Source organism: Pan troglodytes, chromosome 13 (assembly GCF_028858775.2).
Source record: "Pan troglodytes isolate AG18354 chromosome 13, NHGRI_mPanTro3-v2.0_pri, whole genome shotgun sequence".
NCBI classification, from domain to species: Eukaryota; Metazoa; Chordata; class Mammalia; order Primates; family Hominidae; genus Pan; species Pan troglodytes.
Window position 1 is genome coordinate 61,463,875 of NC_072411.2, and position 23,804 is coordinate 61,487,678.

The 23,804-nt window shown below is 35.2% G+C and overlaps 1 protein-coding gene across 50 annotated transcripts in view; it reads right to left on the reverse strand.

The window, feature by feature from the left end:
• The window catches only part of BAZ2B (bromodomain adjacent to zinc finger domain 2B), a 415,244-nt gene that overhangs the window by 116,725 nt on the left and 274,715 nt on the right, over nt 1-23,804 (reverse strand). For 23 of the 50 annotated variants that reach the window (XM_063790187.1, XM_063790176.1, XM_063790182.1 and 20 more), the window contains 7 exons: nt 19,859-20,062; nt 19,153-19,545; nt 13,633-14,239; nt 11,740-12,030; nt 10,077-10,137; nt 9,188-9,296; nt 8,819-8,920 (listed from right to left, as the gene is read on the reverse strand). In XM_063790187.1, coding sequence (XP_063646257.1) covers nt 8,819-8,920; nt 9,188-9,296; nt 10,077-10,137; nt 11,740-12,030; nt 13,633-14,239; nt 19,153-19,545; nt 19,859-20,062 — 1,767 coding nt within the window. The remainder of the gene's footprint in view (nt 1-8,818; nt 8,921-9,187; nt 9,297-10,076; nt 10,138-11,739; nt 12,031-13,632; nt 14,240-19,152; nt 19,546-19,858; nt 20,063-23,804) is intronic. The other 27 variants (XM_063790199.1, XM_063790201.1, XM_063790207.1 and 24 more) reach the window with 3 other exon arrangements.

Consider the following 23,804-nt stretch of genomic DNA (forward strand, 5'->3'; position numbering starts at 1 on the left):
TATATGAAACTTTTAGAATGTGACACCTAAAAGCAAATTGATCTTAAAGACCTCTTATATGCATTTACATTACAGATGAGAGAATTAAGTTAGCTTCAGTGTAAGTAATGTAAGATACGAAATTACCCTTCTAGAACTAAAAAAATTCTTTGGGAATGAGCAAAGAAAGGGTATCAGATATTCGCGATGAAATTTGACAATTCACATGAAAAAATTAACATCATGAGAAAAAAATCAAAATTTTGTTGGATTTCCTTACGCCTTTTCAATTTAGTATTATGTCTATTTCTAGCTACTTAATAGTGCCAGAGGTAGGCAGTGAAAGGGTGATAGATTATAAACTTTATGACAGATATTCTTAAGTCACACTAGTCATATAGCTTATTATACCATACACTACATAGCACTTTAAAGATGTGAAAGAGTAAGAACCGTGAGAAAAGGTGTCATCTATTAAAAACAAGTGAGAAAGATGTGGTTTGATACAACTGTTTCCACAATGCTGACTATGCTTTCTACTTACTCAAAGTATGTCATCCTCTAATAGTCAACGACTTTCAATATCTCCTCCTTCTATATCCTTGGATTCATACAGTTGTCCTCCTAGTATAGGCCTTGCCTAGCCGCAAAAATCCTACCTGGTAGATTAGTGACATAAATTTCCGGACTTATAGATTTCTGGTACTGATCTTTCATGTTCTCAGTGTCCATTCGTGCCCACGGCTATGTTGCATTAGGTGTGACAGTTAACAGCAGAGCTGAATTAGAACTCTGGTTGTTGACTTCCAATCTTTTGTTATTCACTTAATTCGAAATAATTACCAGCATTATAATTGTGCCAGAAACTGTGTGTTGCCTACCTTACTGTGAAGCCTCCTCTTACTCCTTATTAACAAAACCCTAATTTTTAGCTGGGCAGCATTGTGCCAACTGTTTTATCTTCCTCAGAGAATAAGCTTCTCTAAACCAACAATCATTTTTTTGTATTCTTCAGTTTCTCTATGAACATTAGTTTTTCTTCAAATTCAGGCTTTCAACTTCATTTCTGTACTGAAAGTTGTGTTCACAATTTGCTCTATGGGAAAATGCCTTTAGGGGACATCTACTTACAGAAAAAACTGCCTGGCACATTAAGTATTTGCCACACATATTTGCTGATTAAATGACTCAGAAAAAAAGGCTCTTTTCATTAAGAACTGTAGACATTTTACTTTTTATGGCTTGTGCATTAAAAAGAAGAAACACTGTACTTTTTTCTAAATGCAACATCTCGAAGAAAAAAAGCAACATTTTCGGAGTCATTTTAAACTTGCTTCTTCTTTGCATCTTTCAATTTTATGCTTTTTTTGGGCCTGGTAACAGTAGACATTTCATACTCTAATGGTTCTAAACCTCCTGGTTGAAAAAAATAAACTTAAGGTCTTCATGCTTAGATGTATAGCTTTCTACAATTCACAAAAAATGCTTTTCAAGGTAGATCATCATATATTTCAAAATAATACGTTATTAACAGTTTATTTTGATGCCTTCCTCTATTCCTAAGAAATATGTAAATACCTCTTATCTTAGTGTTATAGTTAGGTAAATAAAAATAATGCTATTTTATTACCAAAATATGTCTAGCTCAACCTTATCTTCTTTTATTCTGGCAATCAAACACAAAGTAAAATAAAAACAATGCCATTTTATTCAACAATTTTTTTATAATGTGATGAAACAGAAATCTGTAGGAAATTTATTTACCTTACACCATCTTCAAAGGTGTTTCTTAAACTGCTAACAGAAATTCATTAAAAGGTAGCCAGCCAGTACAGCATAGGCTTATATAGAGTATTACAATTGTTTTGTTCCATGAAGTCTATCACTTCTCTAAAATCAAGATTTTTACAGAAGCTGGTAAGAAGTGTTTGAAAACTATCAGTATGCTGAAAAGTAGCCGATGCTACAAATTCCTCACTACATCTGTGGACCAAAATAAATAAAACTGATAATGGATATATTAAGTGTATCTTATTCCCTATTTCTTTCTTTCCATTTTTTTTTTTTTTTAATTAGAGACAGGGTCTCAATCTGTCACCTAGGCTGGAGTACAATGGCATGATCATAGTTCTCTGTAGTCTCAAACTCGTGGGCTAAAGCAGTCCTTCCACCTCAGCCTCCCAGGGAGGTGGGACTACAGGCATGCAGCACCATGCCCAGGTAATATTTTTATTTTTTGTGGAGATGGAGTCTTGATACATTGCTCAGGCTAGTCTTGAACTCCCAGACTTAAGCATTCCTCCTGTCTTGGCCTCCCAAAGTGTTGGGATTACAGGTATGAGCCACTGTGCTGGGCCTTTTATCCCCGTTTCGTTTGTAATCCTATTTTCTTGAATTAAGGGCATCTCCTTTTCTAAAGGTAATAATTACATTGTTGTCCTTCAGTAAATGATAAATTTACCTAAATTTTAATAAATATAAGCTCACACACCTCTCATCTTATTGTACTATACAAAAGTTAGTTAATATTTTCAACAATTGCTTGCTGTTAATATTAACAAATACATATATAATCATATCTTAAGCCCAGAAATATCTTGAATCAAAAAATGATTAAGCAAAATATCCATGGTATTCAACAAGAAAAAATAAAAGGCATCCAAATAGGAAGAGAGGAAATCAAACTATCTGTCTTAAGAGACAAAATGATTCTATACCTAGAAAACCCTAAAGACTTTCACAAAAGGCTTCTAGGACTGATAAACGAGTTCAGTAAAGTTTGATGATACAAAATCAATATACAAAAATCAATAACATTTCTATACGCCAATAGCATCCAAGCTGAGAGCCAAATCGACAACGCAATCTCATTTACAATAATAGCCACAAAAAGAATAAAATACCTAGGAATATAGCTATCCAAGGAGGTGAAAGATCTCTACAACAAAAATTACAAAACACTGCTGAAAGCAATCAGAGAAGACACAAAGAAATGGAAAAAGTTCCATGCTCATGGATAGGAAGAATCAATATTGTCAAAATGGCCATATTGCCCAAAGTAATTTACAGATTCAATGCTTATTCCTATCAAACCATCAACGTAATTTTTCACTGAATCAGAAAAAACTATTCTAAAATTCATATGAAACCTAAAGAGCCTAAATTGCCAAAGCAATCTAAGCTAAAAGAACATAGCTGGAGGCATCACACTTACCTGACTTCCAACTATACTACAAGGCTACAGTAACCAAAACAGCATGGTACTGGTACAAAAACAGACACACAGACCAATGGAACAGGACAGAGAACTCAGAAATAAGACTGCACACCCATGACCACCTGATTTTTGACAAAGTCAACAATAACAAGCAATGGAGAAAGAAATCCCCTATTCAATAAATAGTGCTGGGATAACTGGCTAGACATATGCAGAATACTGAAACTGGACCTCTTCCTTTCACCATATACAAAAATTAACTCTACATGGATTAAAGACTTAAAATTCCTAGGAACAAACCTAGGAAATACCATTCTGAACATCAGCCTTGGCAAAGAATTTATTACTAAGTCCCTAAAAGCAACTGCCAAAAAAATAAAAATTGACAAGTGAGACCTAATTAAACTAGAGCTTCTGTACAGCAAAAGAAACTATCACAGACAACCTACAGAATGGGAGCAAATATTCACAAACTATATATCTGACAAAGGTGCAATATCTAGACTCTATAAGAAACTTAATTCAACAAACAAAAAATAACCCCATTAAAAAATGGACATGAACAAACACTCCTGAAAAAAAGATACATGGAGCCAACAAATATACACAGAAATGCTCAACACCCTTAATCATTAAAGAAATGCAAATCAAAACCACAATGAAATACTATCTCATTCTGACACTAGTCAGAATGGCTATTGTTGGCCGGGTGCGGTGGCTCACACCTGTAATCTCAGCACTTTGGGAGGCCAAGGCAGGCAGATCATGAGGTCAGGAGATTGAGACCATCCTGGCTAACACGGTGAAACCCCGTCTCTACTAAAAACACAAAAAAATTAGCTGGGCGCGGTGGCAGGCGTCTGTAGTCCCAGCTACTCAGGAGGCTGAGGCAGGAGAATGGTGTGAACCTGGGAGGCGGGGCTTGCAGTGAGCCGAGATGGCACCACTGCACTCCAGCCTGGGTGACAGAGCAAGACTCTATCTAAAAAAACAAACAAACGAACAAACAAAAAAAAGAATGGCTATTATTAAAATGCCAAAAAACAATAGTTGTTGGCAAAGTTGCAAAGAAAAGGGAACACTTTATACACTGCTAGTAGGAATGTCAATTAGTTTAGCCACTGTGGAAAGGCAATGTGGAGATTCCTCAAAGAACTTAAAACAGAACTACCATTAGACCCAGCAATCCCACTACTGGGTATATACCCAAAGGAAAATAAATTGTTCTACCAAAAAGACACATGCCCTCACATGTTCATTGCAGCACTATTCACAATAGCAAAGACATGGAATCAACCTATATGCCCATCAACAGTGGACTGAATAAAGAAAATGGTATATATACACCCAGGAATACTATGCAGCCATAGAAAGAACGATATCTTATCCTTTATAACAACATGGATGCATATGGAAGCCATCACCTAAGTGAGATAATGCAGGAACAGAAAACTAAATATCACATGTTCTCACAAGCGAGAGCTAAACATTGAATATCCACAAACACAAAGATGTGAACAGTAGACACTGGAGACTACTTGAGCAGGGAGAGTGGTGGCGGGGGGTGGGGCTGAAGGTTGAAAAACTACCAATCAGGTATTGTGCTCCAGGATCATTTGCACACTGAACCTCAGTGATGCACAGCTTGCCCGCTTAGCAAACCTGTACACGTACCCCTGAGCCTACAATAAAAGTTGAGAGAAAAATAAATAAAGCACTGTGTCCCTAAAAAAAGCATCAAACTACATGCTTAAAAACGATTTCATTTTATTGCATGTAAATAAGCCACAATAACATTACTTTTTAAAGAAAAAAGTTTTTTCAATTATGGGCTTTTTTTCTTTAAAAATAATATTAGCAACAAAGAAAATCTTAAACATAAGACAAATTAAAGATTTTATCTTTTCTGAAATAAAATATTGATGGGCTGTTGCTTCTCTTTCAGATTTATCACAGGTTGCTGTATAGACTTTGGGGGTGAGGGGACTTGTTTTTGTTTTCAATTAGCTTTTTTACTTCTTTAGTATTTAATGTTGAGATGAATGGCCTTTTATGTAAATTATACTACTGGAAGGAATAAATCATTATCTCAATAAACTAGAGAAAAACCCAGAATTCTGCAATGCAGGTATTATCTTCTAGCAGAAAGTATTATCTCCTAAATTTTATATATAATATATGGAGAACTGGAATTCTGCTGATGCAATTTTTGTAATGTGTTAAGTAAAATTAGAACATATAGAACTAACGTTGGGGGTTTTGGGATATGTTTTAAGATTAAAAAATGATGAAAAAAATATACTTCCCAGGAAAACGTTTTAATAGGACAGTGATTAAGAATAGAGCTGTCCCTTAGTATCCAGGACCTCCCTCTATGAATACCAGTATCTGCAGATATTCAAGTCCCTGAATAAAAATAACACAGTATTGGCATATAACCTATACCTATACTCCTATATACTTTAAATCATCACCAGATTACTTATAATAGTAAACACAATGTAAATTTTATGCAAATAGTTGTTACATCATATTGTTTAGAGAATAATGACAAGGAAAAATGTCTGTACATGTTGACTACAGATACATTTTTTTTTCCTGAGAATTTTCAATCCACAATTGCTTCAATCCGCAAATGCAGAAAACACAGATATGGAGGGCTGACTGTACTAATGAATCCACAAATACAGCATTTCATTTGCTATCAAACATCACAATAGATACACGAAGCTTGGAAAACTGTAGTGGCAACATTTAAGATCATTTTGTACAATCTCCATGCATTTGGAAAACTATGAATTCTCAGTTTTATTGAATTACAAAGAATAGGGGTATTTAGTTTTAAAAGACAGGAAATTGTTTTTCTGTTGTTGTTTTTTTTAGATGGAGTCTCACTCTGTCGCCCAGGCTGGAGTGCAGTGACCTGATCTCGGCTCACTGCAACCTCCACCTCCCAGGTTCAAGCAATTCTCCCTGCCTCAGCCTCCTGAGTAGCTGGACTACAGGTGCCCACCACCATGCCCAGCTAATTTTTGTATTTTTAGTAGAGAACGGGTTTTGCCATGTTGGCTAGGCTGGTCTTGAACTCTGGAGCTCAAGTGATCCGCCTGCCTCAGCCTCCCAAAGTGCTGGGGTTACAGGCGTGAGCCACAATGCCCGGCTTGTTTTTCACATTATATACATAAAACAAGCAAATTTTAGAAAAGAGACAACATGCAAAAAATGTAGAAAGCAAAAAAAATCCATTGTTATCACCATTACATCCATCATTAGTTTTGACACATTTCCTTCTAGTCTTTTAATATCCAGTTTTTTAAACATGTTTCATCATCAAACCACTTACACAATTTGCATAAAAGCAGATATATTGTAAATACGTATGATCATCACTGCATGGTAGCAGTAGCTTTGTGTCACACTATATTTTACATCTTCTACAAAATTTAGGGTGATCAAAATTATTTCACATCATAATTACTATAACAAAAATATATAATCTTGGTTTTCAGAGAACATTCTTATATAATGATATACCTTTCCAGTTAACCATATGCTTAAACCTATTAATCACATAATCTAGTATATAAAAATGTACATGGTTTTATAACTATATGCGTCTCTAATTAATTAACTAGAACACTTTTTTGGATGACTTACCTTTAATTGTTGTTTTCTAAAAGTATCCTGAATTCCTGTGTACTAATTTTGGTTTTAGCTAAAAGAAATGCTCTCAAAATTACGAATGTTTTCCCCTAGCATTCTGCTGAAATGTTGGCAGCTTAACATATTTGGCTTTAGTAATTCATCCTATTTCCTTGATTGGAATTGATCTCAACAAGACAGTATGCATTTGGAAAACACTGATTATATTTAATAAAAAGTGAATGCATGTCAAGGAACATTCTACTCTGTGTAATGAGGCTTTATAGATTAGGTCTAATTATCACCGATATAAAACTAAAAATCCTTTATATGCTAAATAGCAATTAGCTTTCCTCTCCGAACAAAAATCTAGTGAACTTAAAATCACAAAGACATCTTTGGCATAAATAATACAAGTAAGAATCTGACAACATGAAACAAAGACTTTTAAAACGATTAAAGTTTCTAATATGTTTTATGACTTTAAAACTGATATCGTGTATATAGAATGTGTAACACTGTGGTTCACTAAAATTCTAAGAATCTGGTGACAGATTTAGTCTAAGTCAAAATCTTTAGTTTTTAAAAAAATAGAAAACCCTAGAATATATTTCCATATATTTCTATAAATCTCAGATAAACCCATTTTGACATTTTAGAACTACCAATAAAGAGACAGGTAGATCTGGACATAACTTCTTTCTTTAAAAGTCATGGACTACAATAGAAAATAGGTTACATGATGTATGCAAAAGATTACTTTTTCAGAAACCTTGAGTTCTAGTTATGTCTCAGCCTTGTGTGTGACCTTAAAAAATTCCTTTAAGCTTCCAAACTCAAAATAAACCTCTTACAGAATGAGGGAGACCTTTTCCATTTCAAAATTATAAAATTAAAGGGTAAGATAGGATAGAAAAGCTCCCTATTCACAAAGAAAATATTAATTGCCAAAAAATTTTTCTATGCATTATAATGGGACAGAAGAGAGAGAGGTTCAATGAAGAAGGAAAATATCAACTTCAGCTGGCTGAGCATTTTAGCCTTTTGAAACATTTTTATGCATATGATCTCATTTTAATCTTGCCATAATCCTATGAGACAAGAAGTGTAATTATAATCGTTTCTATTTGGCAGATAACAAAGTGGAGGGAAAAGGGGGCATTATTTTGTTATTGTTCAGAATTACAAGAGTATTTCACGGATTAACAAGAATCTAGGTCTCATCACTCCTTAACTGGGACCCCTTTCAATGCAGCTAAAGGGAATAATAAGCACATGCAGCTGAATACAACTAAGGAACAAAGGGAAAGCATTAAAGAAAACATACAGGAAATGAGATCTCCTTGGTGGGTTCTTTTTGCTGACTGGTGAGGATGTGTACTTAACACTGTAAGCTCAAAGGGAGCTGTGGTGATATGTTCAGAAATGTGTACCACTTAATGTAAAAACTGAATTTCTGCAAAAACCAGAAATTTCATTCACCTAATTTTAAGAAACGACAAAAAAAAACTTATCAAACTTGTGAAAATGCATCATATAGCGTGGCATAATCAAATGGACAAGATTCTTCCAAAACACTAGGGCATACATATCCTCTTTTGGACTGACTTATAATAATAGGGTCTTCATATTCAAATTAGTTTTTAAAACTAGCTGTACTTTTGAGGAAACTAATGTTTTCCTATATTTCGTATGAAGATGCAGATGCTTTTATACCTATATAAACTGTAAAGTTATTGGTTGAATTAATAAACAGAAAAAATTTACTTAAATATGAAAAAGATACCTATTATGTCAAAGCTCCTTGTTACTGAAACATAGTTAATTGAGGCCTTAATGAGTGCTTACCACAAAGTTATATGTATAGCCATATGAACTAATTAAAGAAAGGCAATGCTCCAGAGTGTAGTGAAATTTACTTCATTTAGGTTATGGTACTACTTTTTGGTTCAAAGACTATACTTTTTAAAAAGTGGATACCTGCGGTCCATCTCTGGCTTCATAGAAGTCACCCACTCTTATTTTTGCACTGAAGCTGAAATTGTCCCTTGAGATATCCATTATTCCATTTCTGCTGAGATACTGAAAAAATCACATATTTTTCCACTTCAGGTTTAATAATTACAACCCAGCTTTGATGTATAGCTAGCTTCAGGACACTAATGTTTTGCATATTCTATCAAGGGGCTCTAAATTTATAGGAGATCAATTTAGGTTAAGTACAATAGTCCCATACATGAGAATATTTAGTATCAAGGAACTTTATCTGAGAAAGGAGTACACTTTTTTTTTGTACATGATCATGCTTAATAGGCACCAAATGTACATTATTTGGTGAAAAGTATGTACCTTTATTACTTCAGGGTACTGCCTAAGTTTCTTTCCACATGGAGCATAATATGCTACTTCTCCTTGAAGGCGCCCTCCAAAGTTTCTTATTCTTGTCTCTCTCTGCCAGCTACACATAACAGAAATGAAGGTTATGACATACTTAATTTAAAGAAAGCTTTTAAAAATTAAAAATAAGTTAAAGTATACATGTTCTCTAGAAAACATAAAAAATGAAAACAAAAATAAACTCCTCAAACAACCCAAATATATTAACTATCAAAATTATTTAGATTTTTAGCTAATTCAACTAGAAAATTAATTATTCAATTTATATATTAAACTCCATCAAAATTTTTAGAAATCATACTTGATTACTTTGGGTACTCTGACATTTCAGTAACATGTTAATGTGTACTGATTTTTTACATCTGAAAAGCTTTAAGGGAGGAGTAAAGTAAACCTGGCTCTCTGCTGCTTGGGGTTCACGTACATCCAGTCTAAAAGCTGTCATTTCTACTTAAACCATTTTAGCCAAACTCTGGTTGAGTCCCTCAATTTTGACCAAAGTGGCTTTTACTGTCCTTTAATTCTATCTTCACAAAAACTTCTCACAGTCTCATGTACTCCTGCCCTTTGCCATCTGATTTGCTCTTGGTTCTTTTTCAGTCATGTTCCTACTTGGCTGTATCATCCCACCCCAGCTCTGCCATACCTCCAGGAAACAGGATTAATTTCAGTTTTCTGATATACCAAATTCCTTGCCCTTTGCTCTGGCTCTTCTGCTCTAATAAATACTATGCAGCTATGTACTTCTTCTATTAATTGTAGAGAATGAGAAATCAAGTATACATCAAACATGCATAAATATATGGGGGAAAAAGAAAAAGGAAAACCTTATTTTGCATACCCATATTCCAATGGAATACGCAGTTCACGTTCATCTGTTACTCTTCTTCTTTTGGAAGTGCCTTTAAAAAAATTCAATTGGTTAATATAAAACATTCATTAATATAAATAATAATGTTGATAGTTTAGAAACTTTTCTTTAAAAAAGTATATGTTAATAACTTGGATTTAGTGTATTTCTGTAATTTATACATTATTTTTAGATGGTTTTCAATAAAACACTGTATAAGGCAGGGGGCTTTTTTCTTCTTTTGGGTCTGAATGACAGGATAACTAGTTTTTCTCTCTAAAGAAAATACAATCCAAGGTAAAAATATACACCTTTCCTCTCATTTTATTATTAAAGAAATGGCTAGAGAAGCAGGAGAGAAACAGAGGTTTCAGAAAATCTATTTAAACTGTTGACTTTGAAAATAGGAGTTTTTGGATGCTGAAAAATTTCAACAGCTGGCTCATATATCTAAAGACGATTTAATTTCTATGTCCATATAAATCCATAGTCAAAAACACTACCAGGTCTTTTAATTAACCTAAACCACCAAGGAACAGGATTATGATTTTATGTAAAAATTTTCTAAGACCGAGATCAAGTTTCACGAACACAAATAAGTTCATCTAAAATTAGTAGGCTATCATATTGGTATGTGGTAAATGAAAGTAAAGCTAGAAACTGACAAGAGGAGAGTGAAATAAGTAAAACAACAAAATATTTTACTATATACATCTATATTTTCTTAGACATTGAATGAGAACTGAGAGTAGTTGTGGAATATTAAGTGTAGAAATGTTTAATGAAGACCTCTAGGAATTTATAAAAAGTCAAATGGGAAAAAAAAGGACATGGCATGTTAATGGAATAAGAATGCTACTCTCTAATAGAAAAGACACTGGCTATATATTGGGCAGATAGCATCTTAAGTAACCAAGTGAGCTTTTTTATAAAGTACAGTTGGCCCTTGAACAATATGGGTTTGAACTGTGTGAGTCCACTTATATTCAGATTTTCCTCTGCCTCCGCCACCCATGAAACAGCAAGACCAATCCTTCTCCTCCTCAGCCTGTTCAACATGAAGATGAGAATGAAGATCTTTATAATGATCCACTTCCAGGTAATGAAGAGTCAATATATTTCCTCTTGCTTATGATTTTCTTACTAAAATTTTTCTTTTCTCTTTATTGTAAGAATACAGTATATAACACATACAACATACGTTAATTGACTATTCATGTTATCAGTAAGGCTTCTGGTCAATAGTAGGCTAACAGTTAAGTTTTTGAGGGGCCAAAAGTTAGATGTAGATTTTCGATTGTGTGTGGGGCCAGTGCCCCTAAATCCTGCGTTGTTCAAGGGTCAACTGTACAAAAAAGTCCAACTGTCAATTAAATTCTATATTCTAGAAGCACAAACTGAACACAAAAGCAGAAAGGTTCAAAACCAAAGGAACTATCATCAATCAGATCCTTAAACTGGAAACTCGGGGGGAAAAAAAAGACCAGGTAATGAGTCATATCCTTTGAAAATACAGGCTCACCTTCCTTAGCCAACCTAAAATCTAACTTTAATCTTGATTCCAGTGAGATCATCTCCAGAACACTCTTATCAATAAAAATTCTTGCTATGGTTTGACTTCTACTTTAGAATAATAAAAATAAAGTGTAGGTACCAGAGTGTGGGCTTGAAGTAAGTGTGGAAGATGTACCAAGAAAAGCAGGTGACTGGGATTCAGAACATAAGGCAGCAGGAGCAGAGCCTGGGGCTTTTGCTATGTGGAGGTTACGAGGTGTTGAGTGACCTGTGAGACTCATGGAAGGGCTTTTGACAGAGGAAGTTGTTTTATTCAGTTTCATTGAAGTTTTCTCTCCTTCAGTATCACTATCTGATTCATCTTGGTCTTTATCATCATCATCTTCTTCTTCTGATCCTTCTGTATCTGATTCTGAATTACTATCTGATTCTGGGAAGTAAAAGAAGCATTTGTATATTATAACTAGATAATCACCAATAATTTGCAGTTTGTATCTAAATGGACTAGCTCAGGAACCAGCACCTGTGAATGAGAACTCAAATGAGCAATTTTCCTACAGAGTAAATGTTATAAGCTATTTGAGAACAGTGTATTTAGGCTATCAATCTTCAAAAAAAATTTTTTAAGTGTAAGTTTTACTCAACACTTTAAACAGTTCTCATGTGACACTATTCACATGATGAGTTCTGCTTAATGGCATCAAAATAATTTTTTATTTAACAGAGAAACTAAAGTAAAAGAGGGGATTAAATTGACTGTTCAAATGAACAGATTCCAATGGCTTATGAAGTACAGTAAGTCAAATATGAGAAAGAGAAATCTGGAACTACCAGCATACTTCCATTTGGGCTTTGGAGTAAAAGAAGACAATTTTCAACAGGAGATTCTTGGTCTTTTGGCTGCAGTTTTTCTATTTACATACAAGACTTCATCAGGCTTTTCAGGCCTCTCAAAAAACCAGGCTTACAGAAATAATTATAGTAGGATAATTCAATAATTTAAGTTTGTTCTAGCTACGTAGTTCTATGTATGATGCATCCATTCCTCTACATATGTAAAATCTATTACTAGATTAAACTTGATAAACATAGGAGTGATACTTAGACTGTTTCCTCATAGTTCACGGTACAATAGCTTCTGTGGAATTCTGGTTTGTGTTATACCATTTGCCTATATTGAAATTCATTATAAAAGTTAGTTTTGAAAGTTATGAATATTGATATTTATGATCTATCATACAAAGTTGTTTTATGGAAACCCCAGGAAGAGTGGTTTTACCCTGAGCACGAAGTTTGTTTTTAACTTACAGACACTTTAAATTGTACAGCTGAGTATATTTTCCTATTCATATTAGCTGCTAAAAAAAATTAGTTGAATCTGTAGTTGACCAGTAACAAATCCACAAACATTTATAATATGTATTTCATTTTTGTATTCGCAATTTCAGCTCTCTTGTATTTTATGTTTTCAATCTTCTGTGGAATGAGGAGAGGGAAGGAAAATAAAAATGCAAAGAAGTTAACCCTAGACCCAGCAAAAAGAAAAAAAAAGTGACTCAAAATTAAATCAGAGAGTCCTCTATATGTTATTTAACAAATTTTCTGTTATTGATGAACATTCATAGAGATTTAGGTTTTTGGTACTTTCTGAATGACTATGACTATAATTTTATCTGTGTTCAAAACAGCTGGTGATGCATTTTAACAAGTAGCAGAAGAAATGAAAAAAGAGTGGTCCTGAATGAAATAAAAATTAAGCAAGTTGATGAAATTATGTCTTAATTTATGCATCATTTGTATTCACCCTAAAGTGATTATTTGTTTAATGTCAAATGAATAACAAGCTGAGAATCTGACTTAGGATTTCCAGTATCAATTACTCCTGTATTTTACGAGCTCATTATAGAAATGCACAAAGTTGTGTGAAACATAGTAAATGACACTGATTTTAAGTCTGAATTAAGAAACCCTTTAAAATGTTTGGGTCACATAGCATTTAGAGAAATACTTTAAATTTTAAAATGAAAATAACCTGATTGGCTGTCATCAGATTCATCATCTTCATCATCTTCCTCATCTTCTTCCTCATCATCTTCCTCTTCATCCTCATTTGAATCTTCAGAATCTTTACTACTGGGAATGTCTGAATCCGTTCCTCTGAATTGTTCCACTAAAGATTTTGCAGGATGGGAGTGATGCTGTGTTTTTACTGGGTTTACATTATTGCTAACTGCTTTTTCCTTCCCTTGACTATGCAGGATGGGAGAGGCAGAGGGCATTACAGGTGTCTGATTGCCAGGGGTTCTTCTCCCACTTGTACTCAAATTTACAGGTGAGGAAAAAGGGGTGCTACTTGCAGCAGCAATGTTTTCATTAATCTTGCTCTGCATTTTAGTTTTGGTAGTAAGTGCTAGAGGAGCTTCTTGAATGACACTTTGAATAACTCCATTTGGTTGGTGATTACCTAAAAGTGCATTTGTCAAGAATGGATTTGGGTGGTTGTTTTCTAATGTTTGTTTTGGATGTGCTGGTGAACTAGAGGTTGCTTTTGGATTTGACAAAGCTGCAATAACCTTCTTCAGGCTCTTCGATGACTCTTGTTTCTTTAACTGTGATGGGAATGCCTGTTTATATTGTTCCTGTTGAAACATAAGTTAAAAAACACAACAAAATGTACCACAAAACAAAGATTGCTTTTATTTGTTTTCAATATCTGAAAACAAATTATAGCTATTATATCATATATAAATTTAAATCATGATATACAAATGCTGTAAAAGTAGCAACAGCTATGACTAGTTGGTTGCTACATTTTGGCTGTAATTTATTAAAATTTATTTAGTTTTTCCCCATTAAAAATTATATGCCTTTTGACTAGCCTCCCCTCTTTACCGTTGCTTCCATTTTCACAATAATCCAAACTTAAAACCATTTTCTTTGCATGAAATAGCCTCCTCTTAGAAATTTCAAGCTGACAAAATACTGTTTATTCTTCAAGATCCAAACCAAGAAGCTTTCCAAATTTCCCAGCCAGAAGCATTCTTTGCCTCTTTCCTTTGAGCTCCTTTACCTCTTTATATAGATGCTCCTCAGCTTGCCATGGGGTGACTTCCCCATAAACTCATCGAAAGTTGAAAATATCATTAAGTCAAAAATAGATACAATACACCTAACCTACCAAACATCATAGCTTAGTCTAAACTACCTTAAATGTACTGAAAACACTTACATTAGCCTAAAGTTGAGCAAAATAACCTATCAACACAGTAAACTGTAGAGTATCGGTTGTCTGCCCTTGTTATCATGCGGCTGACCAGGAGCTGCGGCTCACTGCTGCTGCTCAGCATCAAGGGACTATTGTACCAATTTCTACTGAATGTGTATAGCATTCGCGCCATTGTGAAGTTGAAAGATCATAAGTCAAAGAATTATTATTATTATTATTATTTTTGAGATGGAGTCTTGCTCTGTCACCAGGCTGGAGTGCAGTGGCGCGATCTCGGCTCACTGCAACCTCTGCCTCCTGGGTTCAAGTGATTCTCCTACCTCAGCCTCCCAAGTAGCTGGGACTACAGGCATGCACCACCATGCCCAGCTAATTTTTGTATTTTTAGTGGAGACAGGGTTGCACCATGTTGGCCAGGATAGTCTCGATCTCTTGACCTCGTGATCCGCCTGCCTTGGCCTCCCAAAGTGCTGGGATTACAGGCGTGAGCCACTGCGCCCGGCCAAGTCAAACAATTCTAAGTTGGTGACTATATGTACTCTTACGCCATACCACCTTTAGTATACATAGAATATGCCTATATGACTTAAACCTCTAAGGAGATAACATCTTTGATAAATTCCTCAGGGTAGAAACACTCATTTATTCACCTTTATGGTCTTCCTGAGACATTGCTCAGAACCCTGTGCTTGATATGTACTCAAAAAACAATTTTATGTTGCTGAATGAATAACTTCCTGAGCAAGAACTTCTTTGAAGCAAAGATTTAAGATACTAAGCTGGTGGAAATGGACATTCAACATTCTGTGGGATCTACTTTAGTGTGCCTTTGCACAGTAACATTCCCGAGTAAACAATTTAGAAAAATACAATTTTCTTGGAAAAGATTATAAACTATTAAGCCATAAAATTTATGTCTATAAACAAAAACTTATTTAACTATTAGAATCCCCTTGAAAACAATACAATCATGAATTTTATTAAGCTACTATAATTAAAATATTACAGCAGCAGAATTATTAAAATCCTTTGAGTTAACAGAAGGAGTTGAATTTCTTAATCTAAGGTAAAATTCTGCATTGAAAATGATTGCCTTGAAATTAAAATCAGCAGTGTTGTCAGCATCAGACCTGGGCTCCTAACACTAAAATCAGCAAAGATTTGTGATGGAGATTTCACAAGTGTAAATGCTGATGGAATGTTATATAAAACACTTATAAATATTTTATTATTATTATTTTTTGCACTCTGTCACCCAGGCTGGAGTGCAGTGGCACGATCTTGGCTCGCAGCAACCCCCACCTCCTGGGTTCAAGCCTGCCTCAGATTCCCGAGTAGCTGAGACTATGGGCACGTGCCACCATACCTGGCTAATGTTTTTGTTTTTTTTTTGAGACAGAGTCTCACTCTGTTGCCAGGCTGGAGTGCAGTGGCGCGATCTTGGCTCACTGCAACCTCCACCTCCTGGGCTCAAACGATTCTCCTGCCTCAACCTCCTGAGTAGCTGCGACTACAGGCACACCCCACCATGCCCAGCTAATATTTATATTTTTAGTAAAGATGGGGTTTCACTATGCTGGCCAGGATGGTCTCGATCTCTTGACCTTGTGATTCGCCTGCCTTGGCCTCCCAAAGTGCTGGGATTACAGGCGTGAGCCACCACGCCCAGCCTTTTTTTGTATTTTTAGTAGAGAAGGGGTTTCACCATGTTGGCCAGGCTGGCCTCGAACTCCTGACCTCAGGTGATCCACCTGCCCTTGGCCTCCCAAAGTACTGGGATTATAGGCGAGAGCCACCGCACTCAGCCTGAAATACTTATTAAATATTTTAAAGCAGCAGTACTAACAAGCAGTAAGCAATGTAAACTTTTTATCTTATTTAACATCTATACTGTATTAGTTTAGAAAATTGTTAAGATAATTCTTTGTAAATAAAAACTGTCACAAAATATTTGTACCTAAGGCAATACCTTACAAAGAGAAAGTGCTTAATTAGTAATTATTCAGTAAATTCTAGAAAATTATGCTAGTTAGATGTACCATTTCAATGTAATTTTATAGCAAAATTCTTACATAAAATACTTTAATATACAAGATTCAAATTTTCAGCAGAAAAATTAGTGTGTTTTCGTCTGTTAGAACATAATTATGTCATGTAATAATTTTGTAATCTTTTTTTATAGGTAGTAAGTTTTCCTTCTAAATATATAGGTCTAAAGGGCCATGAAAACAAAAGTCCCTTTAGTATTGTATTTTAATTTTCTGCAACTGTTCCTCACTGTAATTCTGAAGAATCACTTCCCATATATTGACACCAATAAGTTTTTAAAAATAGCCAAAGATTTCTATATTTTATCCCAATTACTCTTTTATAGTACACATATTATCATTTTTAAAATCAGGAGTGATGTGTAAAAAGGAGATGGAGAGAAAATTGAGACCTGTATAGTAGCAAATCTCTTGCTGCTTTAAGATATCCATTTGGGGCCAGGTGTGGTGGCTCACGCCTGTAATCCCAGCACTTTGGGAGGCCGAGGCAGGCAGATCACTTGAGGTCAGGAGTTTGTGACTAGCCTGGCCAACATGGTGAAACCACATCTCTACTAAAAATACAAAAAAATTAGCTGGGCATGGTGGCGGGCGCCTGTAGTCCCAGCTACTCGGGAGGCTGAGGCGGGAGAATGGCGTGAACCCAGGAGGTGGAGCTTGCAGTGAGCGGAGATCTTGCCACTGCACTCCAGCCTGGGCAACAGAGCGAGACTCTGTCTCAAAAAAAAGAAAAAGACAAAGAAAAAAAAGTTGATAAAAGAAAGCTGACATAAGATCTACAAAATTCTACTCCTGGTCTATGTATTCAATCAATCTATATGGATTTAAGTTACATTTTCTTCAGTGTAAGGGTACTGAAGGATTCAATGATTAAATAACCTTTAAGAAAATAATGAACTAATGAGGGATGCAGGTAGGTACCTCTACCTCAATAATAGGTACTGACAAAGAGAAGGTAGTACCATTTAGAGTTGAGTCTAATGTGAATGTCTAATTTTATCATCTGTAAATGAGGATAATATTAGTAGCACTCATAGATATTATTACCAATAAGTTAACATATGTTCAGCAATTAAAACAATGGCTGGCAAACAGTAGATGCCCTACAAGTGATATCTAATTAAGTCGCCTAAAGATAATATTTGTAATATTGTGTTCAAACATAATGGTTTCCTACTCTAGGCTGATTCTAGAATAAAAAGCAATAATCATTTAATTATTAGAATTTTTTGCTGGACATATGAATTTAGTCTATGTAGTAAAATCAACAGCAAGAAAAACAAAGATGAGAAAATTCTCTGGAGTGTTTCCAGTGTTTGTGTAAGTAGAAGTTATATTTCATATAATCCATTAAGAATGACAAAGGAAAAAAATTTTTTTTTTTTTTCGGTAGAGACAGGGTCTCACTATGTTGCAGAGGTTGGTCTCAAACTCCTGGGCTCAAACAGTCCTCCTGCCTTGGCTCCCAAAGTGCTAGGATTACAGGTGTGAACCACCATGTCTGGCCAGAAAAGTGATTCTTTATGAAGGGTTTTTACACTTAAAATGTATACATTCTAGGACTACAGAGGTAAATTACTTGAGTTCACTTCTTTGAAAAAGAATATATTTGGCCGGATGTAGTGGCTCATGCCTGTAATCCCAGCATTTTGGGAGGCCGAGGCGGGCAGATCACTTGAGGTCAGGAATTTGAGACCAGTCTGGCCAACATGGTGAAACCCCATCTTTACTAAATATACAAAAATTAGCCTGGTGTCGTGACGCATGCCAGTAGTCCCAGCTACTAGGAAGTCTGAGGCAGCAGGATCACTTGGATCCGGGAGGTGGAGGTTGCAGTGAGCTGAGATTGAGCCACCGCACTCCAGCCTGGGCAACAGATTGAGACCCTGCCTCAAAAAAAAAAAAAAAAAAAAATTGGTATTAGGAAAAAAAGGACATTAATTTTAAACCCAAGTAATTGTGAAGCTTGTCTTACTCAAACATATTTATCCCCTTATTTCTAAATCCTTAGATCTTGGGTGTGGGGACTTACCTTAGGGATGGGTTGCAGGGGAGCTGGAATGACATGATTGCATTGCCAAAAATACATTCAACAGATACATATATGAATATAAAATCAGAGAAATTTAGTTTTCTGATGTACATATTCTATTCCTGGAGACTAAGAAAGTATAAAAATGAAGGTAGAATTTAACTTAAACTTGTGTATTGTAAGACAATATAGAAGCTCTATCTTTCTCTAATAGTAAAATTCTTTTATAAATAATTTGTAACTCACCCGTTTGGATCTCAATTCACTGGTCAATGAACTAGATTCTTCAGAGGTATTTTTATTCCCTGCTTTAAGAACATCAGGAGAAGGAACTATGAGTTTCATGTAAGTTTCCTTTTTGGCTTGATTTACCAAAGATAAAGGTTTCACATTGGACACCAATCCCGTAGACTGTATTACACTGGTGTGTTTGTTCACAGATTCCTCCTTTGCCTGAGAGCTTTGGAAAATAAATGGAAGCTGCTGTGACAAAACCTGAGGCTGCTTCTGCTGGGATTGGAATGAGTGAGTCTGGGATTCAGACGCAAGAGGTAATGGCTGGTGTATTCTTTTTTCCTGGGCTTTTTCAGTTGCTTTCTGTCCATCTGCTTTTGGGTCTGAAATACCATGTAATAGCACCTAGATATAAAAATGAAAAGGTAAGTTCCTAACATCTATTAAGACAAAGACTATCAAGCAGTAAAACCTGGAGATAAAAACGGGTACTTTAAAAGTGTTCTTAATGCCTTATGATAATATCTAAAAATCTAAAAATTCGTAAAAGAAATACCGTATGTCCCTTTAAAAATATTTCTTCATCTTCTTTCTTGGGCAAAAGTATGAACTCAAAGTAATGATTAACTTTAAAACTACAGACTTTGAGAGTCAAGATAAACCAGTTAATTCCTAAATATGAATAATGTTTGGATACTGTCCATGAAAAAAATTATACCTGGTTGTTACTTTTATGTTGTGCTTCACTCTCTGAATCAGAATCATCATCTTCACTTTCTTCAATACTTTGATCTTCTTCTTCTTCATCTTCTTCTAGATCATCTGAATCACTACTACTAATGCCTTCACTTGAGGTGTCTGATGATGTGCCTGAATCACTATCACTGTTGCTAGAACTTTCCATTGCTTTCTTCCTTGGTTTCTGGATAACGACAAGGTAGTTGGCAAGACTTTATTTTTGGAAAACATTCAAGTTTCAATAAAAGGTGTACTCTTTTTAATTTTCAAATGATATTTTCAATCTCCAAATGTCATTGTAGGAAAAAGTCACATATTGTAAGGATAATTATTTAACAAACTGATCAACTTAACTTACATGACAGAACTCCTCAATGAAAAGTGCAAGCTCTGTCATGTAGAATATTGAAAATATCAATATAGCATATGTGTAGATGTACTCATATGGCTGTTATTCTTCAAAATGTATGACAGATTAAAAAGATCAGTTCACAAAATAACTCCAACTATGATACATACATCAAAAGTTACACATTTAGCTTTAGTCTTCTTTCTTTTTGCAGACAGTGAGTCAGTAGCCAAACATTTACCTATAACATGCCACACACACCTTTCTGGGTATGTCCAAGACTGAGTCCTTGCCTTCAAGAAACTTACTAGTGCTGGTGATAGGGGAGGGTACACAAATGCTTAATATAAAAGCAAATTATTCCATATAATAATAAGTGCTGTAGAGAAGATAAAGTAGGGTAGCAAAAGACCTATGGGGCTGCTTTAGTTAGGGTCAAGGAATTTAACTGTTTATGTTTCATTTCAGAAAATATTAAAAAAAAGGTAGAAGATAAGGTAGATAAATATGACGAGAGAGATTTATTTTTGGAACATTTAAGACTCTGCAAGAAAAATAAAATCCAAAGCTGGTAGAAAGTGGTATTAGGTCACATAAAAGTGAAGTTTTGTGTTCAAGAAAACATAATAGTAGTGGATAAAAAGAGGAAAAATCATGAGATGAATTATAACAAATTAACAAACCAATCAATTAACTTATAAAAGAACTCCTCAATAAAAAGTACAAGCTCTGTCATGTAGATTATTGAAAATATTTATAATTATTTAACAATGGGAAAGTTAAAATTTCACCAATAGAAAGACTGAAAAGGAGAAACATTGAAATGATGGAGCCACAAGATTAAGTACAATCTAGGAACATTTTAATGGCATTTGCTGATAAAGAACAAAATATAGAAAAAATAACAATAAATTACAAAAGTTATGATCTTAACAGAAATACATCCTTTTATGACTACTTGGGATTGGGGAATGAAATACAGTAATATATCTCCACAACAGTGAGCCAAATTGAAGCCACGGTTACAGATTGCAATCTGTAGTCTTTTTATTGTGTCTTCTGAACATTGATTCAGGTAACATTCATATGAGTGAGGAGAGTCACTCCCGCCATTATATTCCGTTTGCAATGGCTCTGTTTTTTTTTTTTTTTGGAGACAGTCTCGCTCTGTCGCCCAGGCTGGAGTACAGTGGCACGACCTCAGCTCACTGCAACCTCTGCCTCCCAGGTTCAAGCAATTCTCTGCCTCAGTCTCCTGAGTAGCTGGGATTACAGGCGCCTGCCACCACGCTAATTTTTGTATTTTTAGTAGAGACGGGGTTTCCCCATCTTGGCCAGGCTGGTCTTGAACTCCTAACCTCATGATGCACCTGCCTCGGCCTCCCAAAGTGCCGGGATTACAGGTGTGAGCCACCACATCTGGCTTTGCAATGACTCTGCTTTAACTGCTCCAAACTAGTTACAAGAAGGCCTCTTTCAAAGATACACACTTCAATAAGCAGACTAATAGTTCCCATCATTTCTTGAGTTTTCTTCCCTCAAAGTAGGGCAGACAGGAACGAGAAACTGAATTGGAATTGTATGGGTACCCACAAAATGAGAAAGATCACAAGGTAGAGATTAAAGGAAAATAATAATATATTAATATTAAGACTACCATTTATTTGTCAAAGAAACAGCTACTTCTTTGCAACCAAAATCTGTTGTAGTTTTCTAAGCATGTATAGCAAGACCACGAAAATCATAAGGTACCTAAACTGAAATTAACATTTTTGTTTTAGTAAGGGATAACAAAGAAAAGAAATAAGAGAGCTACAGTGATTTAGCAGAGAAAAATTAACTCCTATTTAAATGCCCAAGGAATAAGTGTGTAGCTTTTTATTTAAAGATGGCATGAGAAATGGGGACTATACTCCCCAGGAACAGTCATCCAGAGGTACTGGTTCTGAAGCTTTAGGGTGCATAACATTCCTGAGTCCCACTTCTAGACAGGGCACTTAATGTGATTCTGATGCAGGGAGTCTCTGCCGAGCATACTTTGGCCATGTGTAAAGAGTTCTATTTTTATAAGGTAACACATTTAGTACTCATTAAAACAAACAGAAATGAGAAGACAAGTGTGAGTATTAGAGAAATAGGGAAAAGATGGGTTTGTATCACCAGTTTCATTAGAGTATATATGTGTCATTTCCACAAATAATTAGCTAGTAAGTCTCTTTTCTCTCATTTAAAATGTTTTATTACTTACAAATTTTTTTAATTTAAAACATTTTTTTTAAATGAGTCAGGGTCTCACTTTGTCACCTACGCTGGAGTGCAATGGTGCTTTCATAGCTCACTGCAGCCTTGAACTCCTGGGCTCAAGCGATTCTCCTGCCTCAGCCTTCAACTAGTTGGGACTATAAGCTAAAACATTTTAAAAGTTAGTCTTCTTAGGTTTATCAAAAAGTGATCAAAGAACAGCTTATTAATTTTCCCCCATCCAATCTGGGAAAACTTTTCAGAACCTTATCCTTGAACCTTCATTTCACTGTATATTTACTTCTTTTAGTAACAAAACAAATACATATTCAAGGCTATGATGTACCAGGCATAGTTGCTCAAGTCTCTGGGGATACAAGGGTGTGAGAAACAGACACCAGCTCTGTCTAGTGAGAACTAGAAGAAGAGAATCAACAAACAATTTAAATAAATATTTTGAGTGATAAATACCATAAGTAAAACAGAATAACTGGATAGACAATGTGTGGTGGGGAGTGGGGTGGGGTTTTGCTTTACATGTAGTCATCAGGTAAGACATTTCTGAGCTGAGACCTAAGGGAGAGCAAGAGCCAATCACCCAAGGACATAAGAGAAGAGCCTTTCAAGACAGGAAACAGCAAAGGAAAAAGCCACCAGCTAGAAGTGGGTTGAGTGTGTTCAAAAATGAAAAGGTCAGCAGACCAGTTAGAGCATAGTGAACCAGGGAGACAGTGATAGGAAATAAGCATGGATGAACTGGTGGAGGTCGGATCACACAGCTCTTATAAGTCATGGCAAGGACTTTATTCCCACTGGGATAGAACACTAGTGGAGGGAGTGATGACATTTGATGTATACTTCCCCCTCATTTTTTTATTGTGGTAAAATACACATAACATAAAATTTACTATCTTAACCATTTTAAAGTGTATGGTTCAGTGATATTAAATACATTCATAATGTTGTGCAAACATCAGTGCTATCCATCCTATAAAACTGAAATTCTATACCTATTAAACACTAACTTCCCATCCCTCCTTCCATGCTAGCCACTGGCAACAATCATTCTACTTCGGTCTATAATTCTGATGAGTCTAAGTACCTCAAATAAGTGGAATCATACAGTACAGTATTTGTCCTTTTGCATCTGGTTTACTTCACTTTGTATAATAATGTCCTCAAGGTTCATCCATGTTGTAGCAAATATCAGAATTTCCTTCCTTTTTAAAGCTGGATAATATTAACATGTATGTATGTGTACACATGTGCCTCCCCACATATTTTGCTTATCCAGTTATCTGTTGATAGACACTTTGGTTGTGTCTACATTTCAGCC